General features: G+C 42.5%; 3 protein-coding genes across 7 annotated transcripts in view; 1 reads left to right on the forward strand and 2 right to left on the reverse strand.

Annotated features, from left to right (window-relative positions):
* Window positions 1-6,012, forward strand: part of RARS2 (arginyl-tRNA synthetase 2, mitochondrial) — a 113,577-nt gene extending 107,565 nt beyond the window's left edge. The window contains exon 23 of the transcript XR_007470705.1: window positions 3,363-6,012. The gene's annotated coding sequence lies outside the window, so the exon portion shown is untranslated. The remainder of the gene's footprint in view (window positions 1-3,362) is intronic.
* SLC35A1 (solute carrier family 35 member A1) overlaps window positions 1-14,554 on the reverse strand; it is a 39,491-nt gene extending 24,937 nt beyond the window's left edge. For 2 of the 5 annotated variants that reach the window (XM_049695639.1, XM_004264838.3), the window contains exons 1-2: window positions 4,269-4,395; window positions 49-226 (exon numbers count right to left, since the gene is read on the reverse strand). In XM_049695639.1, coding sequence (XP_049551596.1) covers window positions 49-226; window positions 4,269-4,284 — 194 coding nt within the window. In that variant the 5' untranslated portion in view covers window positions 4,285-4,395. Of the gene's footprint in view, window positions 1-48; window positions 227-4,268; window positions 4,396-14,416 lie in introns of those variants that run through there. The other 3 variants (XM_049695641.1, XM_049695642.1, XM_049695640.1) reach the window with 2 other exon arrangements.
* The window catches only part of CFAP206 (cilia and flagella associated protein 206), a 34,002-nt gene continuing 29,560 nt past the window's right edge, over window positions 13,034-17,475 (reverse strand). The window contains exon 13 of the mRNA XM_049695636.1: window positions 13,034-14,614. Coding sequence (XP_049551593.1) covers window positions 14,384-14,614 — 231 coding nt within the window. The 3' untranslated portion in view covers window positions 13,034-14,383. The remainder of the gene's footprint in view (window positions 14,615-17,475) is intronic.

A 17,475-nucleotide genomic window follows, 5' to 3' on the forward strand; every position in this document is an offset into this window, starting at 1 on the left:
ATAACTGAGTAAAAAATTAATAACACACTAAAAAGTATTTATACTCACTTAGCTAAAATTCCCACACTTAGCAATAACTTTATAACTTCTGTGATACACACGGCTGTGGTTGAAAAGTAGAGTTCTTTGTCTGATGTCCTTGTGTATCTTAAAGCTATGGTGTAAGTTGCAGCCACCAGGGTCATCACTGCCAAGCAGTATAACTTGAATAATAAATTGACATTTTCTGGAAAATACGTGCAACAAAGATATTATTTAGTAGACAATATTATGTATATAAAAGTTAAGCAGTGTTATACCTCAAAATGCCTTCCAATTTCAAGCACAAAATACGTTTAAAAATTTATTTCAAAACAATATTTTCCAACTACATGAACAGAAACAAACATACACACACAAAACACAGCTGACTTTAAGTATCAACTGGTTAGGCATAGATTTTGTTCCTGGGGAGGGCTTAAGTGCAAGGTTATATGGCATAACTAACTCTAGTTTAGGATGTTATAAATCACATACTTTATATATCTTTATAATTCATACTTGTGAAAGCAAAACACAAAAGCAAGATGAAAACGATTACTGCAATGTATGTTCTAAATAGAGAGACAGCAGAAAGAAAACAAAATAACGGAGTGATAAAATAATATAGAACTTCATCATAATAAAAAACAAATTACATCCAGCCTCTCATTTCATAGCATTATAAGAAAGATAATTCATAACACCATAAAAAAGAGTATTAAGAAAGAAGTTCTGTAAAACTTGAAATCCAGGAAATATACACAACTTATGAACACTCAATTTAAGAACTTCTTGCAAGTATATCTGAGCAGCAGCCATCACTCAGGTGCCAGGGCCGGTCTAACACCTTCAATAAAACCACAAGCACCGGTGTACCAGGGCTCCTTCCATACTCCCAGCCCTGCTCTGAGACTACCATCACCTAATGCTCAAACTATGTCTACTTTCTTTACCCACTTCACACCTCTCTCATCCCCAGCTACCTGTAACCTTTCAAATCTCAGGCACATGTTAAACAGGGATCAGCAAATTTTTTCTGTAAAGGGCCAAGAGTAAATATTTTAGATTTTTTAGGCCACAAGGCAAAATCAAGGATATCATGTAGGTACTTAGGTGACAAGAGAGAAAATATACTTTCACATTTAATTTATATTTAATTGGAAAAATTCAAAATATAATAATTATTGAGTACAATGCTTTACAATATTGAGAAGAAGGGAATTCTATGGGGTGCGATCCATCAGATTAATTACAAACATTCACCTGTAAAAACCATTCTTAGCTGATAGGCCATACAAAAACAAGTGATAGGCTGGGTTTGACCAATGGGCCATACTTTGACAACGTGGGTTAAGAACCAGAGGGACAGGGGGTAACTCTGGGCTGCTACTGTAACTACATTACCCCTACGTACACTTTTGTTCACCACTTTGGGAGCCTAACCACAATTCAAAGGTGACTTGCACAGGAAAATAAAATAGGAGTTTCAAATAAGTTATATGGTAAGGTAGAAACTCACTAGGAAACAGATTATTCAATATAAATATTTTTTCCTGGGTGAATTAAAGAATTATTTGTAAGTTTCAGGCAGATTTTTTAAATTACATTAGGTCTTAACTGAAAAGTAATATGGTAAAATAGAAGAAATAGAGCTTCTCTGCCTAAACTTTCTTTCCAATAGATCCGAGGACCCAAAAAGCAATGTTAATGTAAAAGGGATTGAAGGAGATTACTAGAATACTTTGCTTGCTCTAAAAGTTTCCTACACAGGAGGAAATGTAAAACTTAAAAAATAAACAGCAGTACAGGAGAAAGCATTTCCCATCTTCTTGATCGGGGGTGAGCAACCTACATTTCCTCTCATTTTTATATGACCTGCAAGCTGAGAATAGTTTTACATTTTTAAACGGTTGGAAAAAAGTTTTTCGTTAATCTTTTGGGATGTGTGAAAACTGTATGACATTCAGATTCAGTGTCCATAAAAAACGTTTTACTGGAACACAACTACGCTCATTTGTTTCTGAACTATCTATGGCTACTTTTTTTTTTGCCGGGCAACAGCAGGATGAGTAGTTATGACTGAGACCATCAGCCGTTAACAGAAAAAGTTTACCAGCCCATATCCTAGATTATCAATACTTTCATAAATAAGAGATGTTAGGATCGCCAAACTAAAAACTACTTTATTTTAGCTCTTATATAGGTTCCTGATTCCAAAACAACATAGTGAATGTTTAACACTTTGAAAGTACACCTCTTAGAATCGTGATTAATGGAAATATAGATGATATTCTTGAAAATAACTACTGATGGAAATAGAAGCGTAAACAAATAAGTTTAGATATTTGTATAACATATAGGGCTTTGGTATAAAATACCACTTTTAAAACATATAATAAACTTTTTAAAAATACTTAATGCTTTTTTAAGCATTATTTTCTCTAATTTCAGCTTACCATTAGATCAAAATATCTTCTTCACTCCAGTCATTAATTCTCCAATATGAAAGTTCAATTATTAGCAATTTCAGTTTTTTTTCAGGGTAATATCAAAAGTCCATACAGGGACTTCCCAGGTGGGCCAGTGGTTAAGACTTCGCGCTTCCACTGCAGGGGGCGTGGGTTCCACCCCGTATGCCCAGAGGCTCCGCCACGAGAAAAAAAAAAGTCCACAACTCAACTGCATTGTTGAGTGGGCACACTGGCACATAAGCACTGTTTTCTCCTTCTCACAAAGTTCCCATTAGCTCCCACACAGTATCTGTTTTTGTGTGGAAAATGCCCCCCAAATGAAATTTACAGTGTGGAGTTAAATCTTTTGCTCAGTTATACTTTACTGTATTTTAGAGGAGACATTATTTGTAACACCTGAGAACTTGGAAATTCATTAAGTCCCAGATAAATAAATCCTTTGTGAATATCAGGAAGCTCAGGAAACCAATTTTGTATTACACATTTCTAGTGGGCATATATAAGATTTATAACATGACCCAGGCACAGCAAATATGTATTGGCAGTAAACCTAAATCTGTAAATTGTGGCAACTACTTCAGATAATGATTCGACTTATGTAATTCTGAACTTGCCTTCACCATTAATCTCGCTATTCCCATTTTATGTCAGTTATCAAAACAATTCTACTTTTTTCCCTTTACTTCCTGTGTTGCTACAAAAAGACTTAAGGTTGGGCTTATTTGAAAAGCAAATAAGAGAAGCATATGCAACTACAGACAGTACCCCCTGGGCAGGGCCTGAATAATAAACGTGGCCTCTTCAACCAGGAAAATAATTTGGTACCCATGCAAAAAGCTATTCTTTAAATATTTGCTCAACTTTATTCAGAGGTAAAGCCAAGAGCTCTACGAAAGAAGGGTGGAGAAAGAGTGTTGCCCAACCTCTCCTAGCTACTGCTCTACCATTCAGAAATTCAGCTCTCGTCCTTACTTACTTACCGGACTCAGCAAAGCAGAAGTGCTGCGGAGTTAATCAGACTCACCCTCACGAAATGGCAATTAGTCATCAAACAGTATTACTCTAATGTGCTATCCCTGGGGAAGGGGGCGGGGTAGTGGATCTCGCCCCACCCCTCCGGCAAAATATCAAAGTATTCCTTCTAACAACATACAACATTCTCCTTGGAAGTAACTCTGTTAACGACTGCTTTCTTCACCTCGTTACGGCTGCAATGCTATTTTAATGCCCCAATGATGTTTTTAGTGGCTGTTACGTGCGCCAGCCGCTGCTTAGGCTCTGCACCCGGAGCATGCCCTTATGCCTCTGTGCATCCTAGGGCAGGAGACGCAGCGGAGACAGCAGCCGCGGTGACCCCGGCCAGGACAGAAACCGGTCCTGCCTCCCGCTGGGTGATGCGTCTCCAGCCCCGCACCTGCGCCCCGGCCCCTCGCCGGGTCTGTCTGAATTCGGTTCCCACCCACTGCCAACTCGTCGAGGCAGGCGCAGTTTCGGGCCGCCGAACTGTCCATCGCGGAGTACGCCGCGGGGAAGGCAGCCGCAGTGGGAGGCTGGCTGCCCCGCACTGCCACGAGCGGCGGCGGCGCGCGCTCAAGCCCGAGAGCGGCTCAACACAAACTCCTGCTGCCCGACGCCCCAGCCTGGCCCCTGGGCCCCAGAGCCCCGCGGGCGCGGAGGATGGCCAGCCGCCGACAGGTGCAGACCAGCGCTGACGCCCGCTCGCCACCGCCCCCCGCGGGGTCCCAAGTCCCCAGTCCCAGCAGCCCCCGGCCTCACCTCTCTGAGGAGCCATGGTTCCCCGACAGCACCGCGCGGAACTGACGCGCGCCCCCTTCGCGCGCGCTGCGCAGGACACCGGGGACCGCCTCCTGGGGTCATAGAGACGAAAGCCGCTCGGCCTAGAGCGCCTCGCCGGCCGACCAGCCACGGATTCCCGCCCAGCCAAGCACAAAGATTAGGCTAATGAATCGGAAGGCTGCGGAAAACGGGAGGATCCGGATGGAGGAGAGGCCTGTTCCGCCCAGTCTATGTTGACGAGTGCGTGAAACCCGGTTCCAAGGCGCTCTCTTGTAAACTACAACTCCCGGCCGGCTAAGGAAGCAGGAGTCAAGGGAGCGGAGCGTTGCCTTCTGGGAGCTGTAGTCCTCACCAGGTGACTGGGCGGCAAATAGGAATTGGGCTTAGACTTAGGAATTCGTGCCTGGCAAAGCTGTTGTAGCACCTCCAAGAACTCGTAAAGTAACAGAAACTTCTTTCGACAGCGTTGGCAACTTCTGTAACTTCCTTTAACTTCCTCCTTCATGAAACTCCTTTGTTACCTCTTATTTAAACTTACAGTAATTCCCCTATATACCAACCTTCAAGTGGCGAACTTTCAAAGATGCGAACGTGCATTCCATCAACGCCAGGCGTGAGTGAAATTGCAGCTTGCCCTCCCTCTCCTATTGCTGACGATCCTTCAGCTCTACCATCTCCCACCTCCTCTCCCTCCTCCAGTCAGTAACTCTTCTTGCCTGTTCACTTGATGCCAGCGCGTATATGCCAGCTGTTGTACTGTACTACTGTACTTTTCAAGATACTGTACTATAAGGTTTCAAATGTTTTATTTTTTGCTTGTTTTTTATGTATTATTTGTGTGAAAGTATTATAAACCTATTACAGTACTCTATAGCTGACTTTGTTAGTTGGGTACCTGGGCTAACTTTGTTGGACTTAGGAACAAATTGGACTTACAAACATGTTCTCGGAACAGACCTCGTTCGTATGTAGGAGACTTACTGTATAGTTTATATTACATATTGTTCAGAAGTCTTGTGCCTGTGTCCTCATCGTCAGCATTATCATTATGTTTACCTAGCCAGACATGCTAACTGCACGATCTTCGCACAACGAAAGGGCTCCGAAAACATTAGACATATCAACAGGCATTTACTTCAACTGCTATGATCTCCACGTTCACTGAAGCATATTAATTAGCATAAGCGATGTTAGAAATAATTCTCTGGAAAATGAATGGTCTTCAAGATATGTGGATTAAAAATACTATGTAAGTACCTCAGTTCTTACAGGAACATGGGTACAAGATTCTGAGATGCCCAGCAGCCTACACCTTCTATGGCATGATCTTTCTCCAAAATGATTTTTTAAAGGTTTGGGTGGTCAATGTTATATACCATTGTCTTATAATTATATACATAGATATAGATATATAGTCTATTAACATAATTGGAATATTTTTCATTCCTTATTAGCATCACATTAATATCAGAAGGGGCTCACAGAAGGAGATCACAGTTTATGTAGTCAGACATCTGATTAATCTCACTTTGGAACAGTGTTGGATCTTCCCTCTGCCTGGTGTATGTGTGCTCACTGGTGCTGATCACCTCTTCCTGTAATTGGTACAGTTCTCACTTATGGAATTATTCAGTTCCATGCTGTGTATTTCTTATACGTACACTTAAACAAAAATTCATATGTGTACTTGAAATTAATTGTGAAAATTTAAAATATTCTATCAGACATTTCTTCTTTTGTTTTGTAACTACTGCTCTGTAGTTTATTTATCTCTTCCCATTTTGGAGTATCATGATAGTCTCAACTTACTTCAATTAACTATAATTATTCTCCTCTGGACACTCAAATTGTCCCAGTATGGTCCCTGTAAGCCTACTCCTTTAAATCTGCACAAGCTTTTTGAAGCATTTTTGATTTCCACGTTCCAGGTTCCAGGCCAATCTTCATTCTTCCCTGTCCTAGGCCATGGAATCAACTACACTTCAAGAAACTATGGTTCCTTCTGGGGGAGAATAGTATTAAACACACACACACACACACACACACACACACACACACACACCATAATTAGGGTGGTGGGTAAAATGCTTTGGGGCCAGTTTTGTGGCATTTCTGGTTCACATACATATCCTGCTGCTGAACCCCAGCTTTCCTGTAAATTTTCATTGCCTGTGAAGACTTTCTACTCCATTGCCATAAGCCTTGACTAGATTTTGATGCCCTTGTCCTAACGTGATCAGCCCAAAACCACCAGGGACAAACCTATAGTCAGACAGAGTCAGGATTATTGGCTCATTCCAGCGAGAGAGACTGCACACCAGAATAACTGTGGAAAGTCTCAGGAAACAAAGGAAAAACAGAGTTACAGAATGTGGGCGAAGAATGGAGTTAGGTGAAATTTAAAAAGAAGTGATATTTTGCAACAAAAAGAATAAAATACCTAGGAATAAACCTACCTAAGGAGACAAAAGACCTGTATGCAGAAAACTATAAGACACTGATGAAAGAAATTAAAGGTGATACAAACAGATGGAGAGATACACCATGTTCTTGGACTGGAAGAATCAGCATTGTGAAAATGACTATACTACCCAAAGCAATCTACAGATTCAGTGCAATCCCTATCAAACTACCAACAGCATTTTTCACAGAACTAGAACAAAAAAGTTCACAATTTGTATGGAAACACAAAAGACTCCGAATAGCCAAAGCAATCTTGAGAAAGAAAAACAGAGCTGAAGGAATCAGGCCCGCGGACTTCAGACTACACCACAATGCTACAGTAATCAAGACAGTATGGTACTGGCACAAAAACAGAAATATAGATCAATGGAACAGGATAGAAAGCCCAGAGATAAACCCAAACACATATGGTCACCTTACTTTTGATAAAGGAGGCAAGAATATACAATGGAGAAAAGACAGCCTCTTCAATAAGTGGTGCTGAGAAAACTGGACAGCTACATGTAAAAGAATGAAATTAGAACACTCCCTAACACCATACACAAAAATAAACTCAAAATGGATTAAAGACCTAAATGTAAGGCCAGACACTATAAAACTCTTAGAGGAAAACATAGACAGAACACTCTATGACATAAATCACAGCAAGATCCTTTTTTGACCCACCTCCTAGAGAAATGGAAATAAAAGCAAAAATGAACAAATGGGACCTAATGAAACTTTAAAACTTTTGCACAGCAAAGGAAACCATAAACAAGACAAAAAGACAACCCTCAGAATGGGAGAAAATATTTGCAAATGAAGCAACTGACAAAAGATTAATCTCCAAAATTTACAAGCAGCTCATGCAGCTCAATATCAAAAAAACAACCCAATCCAAAAATGGGCAGAAGACCTAAATAGACATTTCTCAAAAGAAGATGTACAGGGCTTCCCTGGTGGCGCAGTGGTTGAGAGTCCACCTGCCGATGCAGGGGACACGGGTTCGTGCCCCGGTCCGGGAGGATCCCACATGCCGCGGAGCGCCTGGGCCCGTGAGCCATGGCCGCTGAGCCTGCGCGTCCAGAGCCTGTGCTCCACAGCGGGAGAGGCCACAACAGTGAGAGGCCCGCATACTGCAAAAAAAAAAGAAGATATACAGATTGCCAACAAACACATGAAAGGATGCCCAACATCACTAATCATTAGAGAAATGCAAATCAAAACTACATTGAGGTATCACCTCACACCAGCCAGAATGGCCATCATCAAAATATCTACAAATGCTGGAGAGGGTGTGGAGAAAAGGGAACCCTCTTGCACTGTTGGTGGGAATGTAAATTGATACAGCCACTATGGAGAACAGTATGGAGGTTCCTTAAAAAACTAAAAATAGAACTACCATATGACCCAGCAATCCCACTACTGGGCATATACACTGAGAAAACCATAATTCAAAAAGTCATGTACCACAATGTCTATTGCAGCTCTATTTACAATAGCCAGGACATGGAAACAACCTAAGTGTCCATCAACAAATGAATGGATAAAGAAGATATGGCACATATATACAATGGAATATTACTCAGCCATAAAAAGAAATAAAACTGAGTTATTTGTAGTGAGGTGGATGGACCTAGAGTCTGTCATACAGAGTGAAGTAAGTCAGAAAGAGCAAAACAAATACCGTGTGCTAATACATATATATGGAATCTTAAAAAAAAAATGGTTCTGAAGAACCTAGGGGCAGGACAGGAATAAAGACGCAGACGTAGAGAATGGACTTGAGGACACGGGGAGGGGAAGGGTAAGCTGAGACGAAGTGAGAGAGTGGCATGGACATATATACACTACCAAATGTAAAATAGCTAGTGGGAAGCAGCCACATAGCACAGGGAGATCAGCTAGGTGCTTTGTGACCACCTAGAAGGGTGGGGTAGGGAGGGAGGGAGGGAGACATAAGAGGGAGGAGATATGGGGATATGTGTATACGTATAGCTGATTCACTTTGTTATGAAGCAGAAACTAACACACCATTGTAAAGCAAGTATACTCCAATAAAGATGTTAAAAAAATAATAAATAAATAAAAAGCAGCAATATTTTGATAGCTTCAAAGCAGGGCTGTGTGTGAAAAACTCAACGTCAGATCTGGACTGCAGAATAGTCTCAGGATCCTGTGGACTGCTGTATTCAGGAGCCCCTTAAATGAAGGCTTTGCACCTAGGTTGGAAACTGAGGCTGCTTCTTTGTGTCAAAGTGACTTAAATCCTTCAAGCAAGGAAGGAGTGTTTCATTCTTACTGATACAATTTCAACAGCAAGGTTCCTAGTAGCATACGATTTTAGAGAACAAAATTTTTCAGTGAAATAGAAAGCAGACACTCAGAAAAGGGGGTTGTTATTATACTTTACAACTGTAGCGTATCCTTGAGAGGTATGTTATTTCCTGTTAACTCTGCAGCTGGGATTTCTGTGCTCGTTATCCCAGCCCAATGAATGGCCAAGCAGATATTTATAATATTCTTAGTTGAAGCTAATTTTTACTTTCTCATTTCTAATTATCCTAAGTCTTCGAGGGCGAATGTCAGTTGAATGTGTTTCTTTTATGTATGCCTAGTTTTCTAGACAAACCTTGGTTAGGGCAAGGAGCAGCCATCTCCAACATGTGAGCCATAAGCTCATTTGCCTGATGATGGAATAACCTTACAGCAGCCGTTACTGTTTCCATTTGAGACCCCAGTGATATTCACTATCCATTTGAGACCATTTGAGACCCCAGTGATTGTCACTATCAAACTGCAGCGTTTGTCTCGATACCCTGCTCACTTCTATCTCTGCTCTGGTATCAGGGCTACCCTAGTCTCAGTGAACTGTGCGAAAGGAAGCCCACTATGTCTCCATTAGTAACAAAGCATATAAAAGTGTGAACTTCATTCATTAAACAAGAAGACTGCACAGGAAGCAAATGCCAAAAGGCTTAAGGAGGCTGTAGTTCAACTATGGTAGCTGTACAATAGATTACTAAAAGTGGTGAGGTCTAAAGTACAGTAAACCATTAACCATAAAGAACTGTGTAGACAAATCTCCAACTGTAGACAGAGTGAGATTAAGCATATTATTCTCATTCTGCTATTAAGAAAACATCCAAAGCCAATTTGCTAGGTTATTATTTTAAAACAACTCTTTCCTACGGTATGAAATTACTAAAGAGAAGCCAGAAGAATTGTTGCATTTTAGAATTGAGAAAATTTGTTTAAAAATACAAAGAGACAAGGGCTTCCCTGGTGGGGCGCAGTGGTTGAGAGTCCGCCTGCCGATGCGGGGGACACGGGTTCGTGCCCCGGTTTGGGAGGATCCCACATGCCGCGGAGCGGCTGGGCCTGTGGGCCATGGCCGCTGGGCCTGCGCGTCCGGAGCCTGTGCTCGGCAGCAGGAGAGGCCACAGCAGTGAGAGGCCCGTGTACCGCAAAAAAAAAAAAAAAAAAAAATACAAAGAGACAATGTACAATTCAGTGTCTGAACTAAAAGAGTTAAATATGAGTAAAAATCATCAATATCTAAACATTTCTCATTTGAGCTTAACTCTCCCTTCCCTCTGCTTCCATTTTTAGTTACCATAATCCCGTTTCTCTTTTCCTGCCAGTCCCTGGTAAGTACTTTGTACTTAGTTGTACAATTTTCTGCTTCGCTGGCTGCAATCTTATTTCTACTCAAGCCAACTCTATTAAAACAGCTTAGCCGCTGCCAACTCCATTCCTCATTCTCTTGGGTTTGTTCATCAGACATTTACTAAAAGTCCTAATGTGCCAGCATTATTCTAGGCACTAAGAGCTAGAAAACAGAAATCGGGGAAAACGAGGATGGGAATGCAGCAGAAATGAAACACTGGGGCTTCTCTCCTGGCTAACAATGACAAGGCACTTACCAGACAAATGCTTTACACGTGTTAACTAACTCATTTAATCCTCTCAACAAGCCAATGAGTTGGGAAATGTTATTACACCAGTTTTTATGATGAAGAAACTGCAGCAGAGAGATATTAAATAACACAGCTAATAAGTAGTAGACCTAGACTTTACTTCCATAATCACAGAGATTCCTTTACGTCTTTTTCTACTCTTCTGACTGTTCCTCTGTCTTATCTCTTCCTCCTCATTCCATCCCCATTCGTTGGGGATGATCCCCCAAATTATCTATCTCCAGATCAAATTCCAGTCACCTCTGCTTTACTATCTTTGTCATTTCTTAAACTCAAAATTTCCAGTACTGAACACATTATCTTTTTTGACCAACCAGTTCCTCTTCTCAATTATCCTGTTTCCTAGCAACCCTAGGGTAGAGACTTTGATTTTCCCTTCCCTTCCCTGGAATGTTAGATTCCCTTCATTAAATCTCACATTTGCGCCTTCATGTCTTCCATTACTGCAATGCCCTAACTCTTGTAACAGCTTCCTCACCATCTCCCCAATTCCAGTATCCCCCTTCCACAATGAATCTTCTGTTCAAGAATCTGCCACAGTTTTCTAATATCCTACTACAGGAACGCAACACATTCCTCTGCCTGGCTTTCAGAGTCCTCCAAAATCTATACAACCCTGCTTATCCAACTTTATTTCCCACCACCTTCCCCATAGATGTTCTTACTTTGCCTCTCAGTTTTTCTCCCTCTTTTCCAAAAACTACTTTGCGACTGAACTACCACCTTGACTATTAGAATAATCACTCAACCGGTACTCTGCTTCCAGTTTGTCCTTTCTTTCATTCCTTTTCTTTTAAAATTCATTCATCCAACAAGGTACTATAACAATACCAGGGATATAAGAATGACTAAAACACAGTTCAAATCTCAAGAAATGCACAGTCTAACGGGGAGAATACAGATGGACACATATAGACCTTTTTACTTCAAATGTTATAATAAGAATATGAATAAAATCCAATGAAAACCCAAAGGAAGAGCAATTAATTCTCTCAAAGGTGATGGGGAAAACCTTCATTGAAAAAGTAAAATCTGATCAACAGATTTCATGGGGACAAACAGATTTCCTGAGGGTGTCTGTGGAGTACATTCCAGGGGACAGAGTGACAAGCAAGCACAGAGAGGGATGGTATCAAAGACCATAACACACTCGAAGAGTTTGGGCTCCATTTGCCTGTATGTGTAGTGTGTGCAGAGAGCATGAGGGGGCAGAAAATGAAACTGGAAGATACATGGATATATATGAAAAGTCTTATAGAATATGGCAAGGAGTTTTTATCCCCCAGATAATGAAAAGTGTCTTTTTAAACAAGGGAAGTGAAGGTTGTAGGGGAGGAAGCCAGGTGACCTGATCAAATTTGTGTGTTAGAAAAGTTACGCCGATGAATCAGGCAATAGGACTAAGTCCTAAACTACGACAATAGCAGTGAGAATAGGGAGACACGGTTCCCAAAGGCAGATGAAGCCAAGTCAACAGGGCTTGGTGACTAGTTAAATGCAGGGGCTGTGTGAGAAAGACAATCCAGAAGTTTTTAATTTATGCTACTGAGTAGGTAGTGATGCCTTTGACCACAGAAGGAAATACAGAGAGAGAAACAAGTTCGGTAGAGGAAATGAGTTCGGCCTGTGACCTGCTGAAATGGGGGTAACCGACTGACACTGGGTCCAACATATGGTTGGAAATCTTTAGAGAGTGATGGGGCTTGGGTAGACAGTGGAGGTCTTGGGAGAAGATGAGTTTACCGTTTGATCTAGCTCCCCGTATTCTCATTCTGTTGTACTTACCAGATGACTTTCTGATACTTAGCTTTTCATATAGTATGTGGTATTCTTATGCACTTGGCAATTCTACTTTCAGCCCTAACCTGGTAACCCCAAATTGTGGCTTATCAGCCATCCTTTTCTGTGTTTAGGAATCTTGCAGAATCAAAGGAGGGTTGATTAGAACAGGTAAAATCAAATTCCTGAATTTGCAAAGTTTAGTATTAGCTGTAACCACCCTCTTCAGGTACAGAGCCCTCCCAACCCCACGTCCACTCCACCCCCACCCCCAGGCCTTGCCTCAACAGCCAGCCAGCCCATCTTTAACTTCATTTTTAAACTACAGGTATGATAAACAACAAGGTCCTACTGCAGAGCACAGGGAACAATATTCAATATCCTGTGATAAACCATAATGGAAAAGAATATAAAAAAGGATGTAGATATATGGATAACTGAATCACTTTGCTGTACAGCAGAAATTAACACATTGTAAATCAACTATATTTCAATAAAAAAATTAAACTACAGGTATGAAAATCATGACAACTTAGAAGTAGATCTGTTTGAAGTTTACCTTCATAGTATCTGAGAAAAATGGATTTTGAAACATATCATATTATAAGTAACATTTAACCTACATAGAAAATAAATTATACAAACACCTTAGTAAGAGTCACCTAAGCCAAAAATACGTGCTAAATATAAATGACACCCCCTGCCCCCAGGCTTAACAGGCCGTCTGCTTGAGAGACTTCATTATCCATGCTTAGGTATTGGGAGTGTGTAAGGCAGCAACAAAACAACAGCTCTAAAATGTGGCTATCAGTAATTGACAGGGGCCCTAAACACAACCTATGGAGTTAGGCAAATAGGTCAAAGGAGTGAAGTAGGAGACCCATAAGGCAGCAAGAATTAAAACCAGAAGTACCTGCCCTACGAAAGGGCAAAGCTACTAGTTACAGGAATGCTGGCCGAGTGCTGCTAGATATCCCGATCTTTTCAAGGGGCCAGAATCCAGATTCCATGTAAAATTTCCAGATTTTAAAAAAGATCATGTGGGACTTCCCTGGTGGTCCAGTGGGTAAGACTCCGCGCTCCCAATGCAGGGGGCCCAGGTTGGATCCCTGGTCAGGGAACTAGATCCTGCATGCATGCCGCAACTAAGAGTTCACATGCCCCCCACATGCCGCAACTAAGAAGTCCGCATGCTGCAACTAAAGATCCCGCATGCCACAACGAAGATCCTGCATGCCTCAACTAAGACCCAGTGCAGCCAAAATAAATTTTTAAAAATACATAATAAAAATAAATAAATACTTTTTTAAATAAAATTTTAAAAAATAAAAACATCATGTGGATCTTTGTTCCAACTGTTCCAAATTAGTGAGGTCTTATTACATATCAATTTAATCCATGGTGCATTTAATAGCTAATGAAGCTGAAAATATTGATTATGGTTTAAATTTTTAATGTTCAACATTAAATATGATTTTAGAAATAAACTTCTATCCCAGGCACAATAATCTTATATCAATATATAAAAAGTTATCTAAATAAATTTCTATCCCATGCATAACAATCTTATATATATTAATATCTAATCATCTTATATTAATATCTAATAATTTCAGTCTTAATGCTGCCAAACTTTTTCTTACAAGTCAAAGAGGAATGGACAGAGTTTTACTTTGCAATTTTAATAGAATGAAAAATGTATTACAGAAAACGATTTTTCATTTGTTGTAGCAGTTTGACAGTGCACATGGGTGAGAACCCAAAAACATTCATACCACCAATGAACGTGCCAGCCCCACAAAATTTGCTAATTTTCATGGATGCAAAAATACTTCTAAATATTTGCCATTGTTCACAATTTAGTGGTATCTACGTTAAAAGTGTGGTCTCTAACTAGATTTCATCAATGGCTCTAGTTAAATTCACCTTGATTTCACAGGTGGTCTTGGTATGGCCCCCGCGGAAACCAGCTACATAAATCTGGGGCCGGGGCACTTGGCTGCTGGCTTCCCTCTTTGACTGTGTGCTAGCATCCTTTGAAGGGTACACCTGGGAACAATTTTCTCTTCTCATGTGACTAAGATCAGTCTGTACCGAGTGAGTAACTTTCCGACGCAAATTGGCCTAAGTAGAAAGAGAATACACAGGAATGAACATTTCTCTAAAGAACAAATAAAATACTGTCAGGTACCAGTTAGTATCGGCCTTTATTTTTCATCTCAATCCACAAAGAAATTAGTCCTGCAACATAGCATGTTTCTGCAAAACATTAAAACACTGGAAAATTTAGAACATAACAGAAAATAAATACCCTTGGCTGAGAAGTAGGAAAATAGATTAAATAATGAAAATGGACCCAAAGAGAGAACACACAGATTCAAACCTACAGTGAGCTCAATTCTTTGTTAATATAATAATATAATAATTCATTCATTATTATACTTTGAGAGTCATATAACTTGGATTTTCCCACCATTCTTGGCTTATTTTTTTAAAAGACAACAATTTAAGATTTCCATTGTCTTACCTAAATGGGCTTCACCCAAAACTTCTAATATAAAAAGCTCTGATGTTTCCAGATAATACTTTACATTTTTCTACATTATGCTTACTCCTTTTATGGATTACAACTAAACATGAGATTAAACAGTTTGCTCAGGCTGGGAAGCAAGGAGGAGTTTATAAAAAAAGAGAATAAGAGTTTTATTGAAGTTGTGGTAAAATCCAAGGAAAAAACTCAGAAGGGATTACAGCATGTGAGTTAAGAAGGAGAGACCTGGAATTAGAGGAAACATTTCAGCGTTTGAGACACTGCAGGTGACTGAGAACCAAAACTACTTCTCCCACACACAGCTTATCGTCTACATTAACAGGACTTTGCTATTCCTTTGTCTTCACTAGCATAATTTTATTATTCCAAGAGACTCTTGCCAAAGCAAATAACTTGATTGTTCATTACAGAACATGATGCATGTTCTGAAAGATGCATGACTCTTCAGTGGTAAGCATTAACACACAGAAGAAGCCCTAAGACTCTGCATCCCTTGCCTGAAGATTCACCTTGCTATTCCCATCAACCCTGGACTGCTTTTTCATAATCTTTACAACCCAATTCAGGCCCCCAACACATCCCCTGACTGAGCCCAGGCATCAAAAGACCTGCCTTCAACCAAACTTCAAAGTCTCAATAAATCCTGACCTTGCTGTTCCCCCTCTGAGACATTGCAAAGCTCTGCTGAAGGGGTGGTTTCCGTTACAGCTCTAAGCCATATACTCAGCTTTGTCTTATCAACAGGTCATGTTGGTAATACATGGGGAGCTGGCATTCAACATGCTGCAATTCTAGGGGATAATTCCATCTAAGGTGGGAAGAAGAATGAAGTCGAGGAGTGAGAAGACAGGGGGGTCCAGTCAGTATGAGGTTCAGCCCCATTGAACACCGCATTCTCTTAACATTTCCAGGCCAGACCTAATCTGCCACCTATACCTCCCATATCCTGTCCAACCATCACTCCTCTCTTCTCCTTTGTCTATGTGTATCTCAAGACCAACTTAAAATGTCACCTAAGTCAATGGAGTAGAATTTTTATTTCACTTCTGTTATACCACTTACCAAGAGATACTAAAATATTTTTAGTGTATCAATGTCACTTGCTAGACTATTAGTTCCTGAAGAACAAGGTGGTAGGATATATATACGTTACGCAGTATACATCTGATGAGCTCAAGTGAGTCTAGTATTGATAGATAACAGAAAAGAATGCAGGGAATGGGAGCTTCATGAACTACAGAAGAGTAAATGGTAAGAATGCTAATGGAACAATGATCCGGAACAGGGGTCCCCAACCCCTGGGCCGAGGACCAGTACCGGTCCGCAGCCTGTTAGGACCCGGGCCGCACAGCAGGAGGTGAGCTGCAGGCGAGCGAACGAAGCTTCATCTGCCGCCCCCCATCGCTCCCATCGCTCCCCGTCTCCCCCCGTCGCCCCCATCCCCACATCGCCCCCCATCGCCCCCATCGCTCCCCATCGCCCCCCATCGCTCCCCATCGCCCCCCATCGCTCCCCATCGCCCCCATCGCTCCCCATCGCCCCTGTCGCCCCCGTCGCTCCCCATCGCCCCCATCGCTCCCCATCGCCCCCATCGCCCCCATCGCTCCCCATCGCCCCCCATCGCTCCCCATCGCCCCCAACGCTCCCCATCGCCCCCATCGCTCCCCATCGCCTCCCATCGCCCCCCATCGCTCCCCATTGCCCCCATCGCTCCCCATCGCCCCCCATCGCCCCCATCGCTCCCCATCGCCCCCCATCGTCCCCTATCCCTCCCCATCGCCCTCATCGCTCCCCATCGTCCCCATCGCTCCCCATCGCCCCCATCGCTCCCCATCGCTCCCCATCGCCCCCATCGCTCCCCATCGCCCCCATCGCCCCCCATCGCCCCCATCTCCCCCATCGCCCCCGTCGCTCCTCAACGCCCCCATCGCTCCCCATCGCCCCCCATCGCCCCCATCGCCCCCATCGCTCCCCATCGCCCCCCATCGCTCCCCATCGCCCCCATCGCCCCCAACGCTCCCCATCGCCCCCATCGCTCCCCATCGCCTCCCATCGCCCCCCATTGCCCCCATCGCTCCCCATCGCCCCCCATCGCCCCCATCGCCCCCATCGCCCCCCATCGCTCCCCATCGCCCCCATCGCCCCCCATCGCTCCCCATCGCCCCCATCGCCCCCAACGCTCCCCATCGCCCCCATCGCCTCCCATCGACCCCCATCGATCCCTATCGCTCCCCATTGCCCCCATCGCTCTCCATCGCTCCCCATCGCCCCCCATCACCCCCATCACTCCCCATCGCTACCATCGCCCCCATCGCTCCCATCACCGCCTGAGCCATCCCCCACCTCCCCCGTGGAAAAACTGTCTTCCACGAAACTGGTCCCTGGTGCCAAAAAGGTTGGGGACCGCTGATCTGGAAAATATTCCAGGAAGCTG

Source organism: Orcinus orca, chromosome 12 (assembly GCF_937001465.1).
Source record: "Orcinus orca chromosome 12, mOrcOrc1.1, whole genome shotgun sequence".
NCBI classification, from domain to species: Eukaryota; Metazoa; Chordata; class Mammalia; order Artiodactyla; family Delphinidae; genus Orcinus; species Orcinus orca.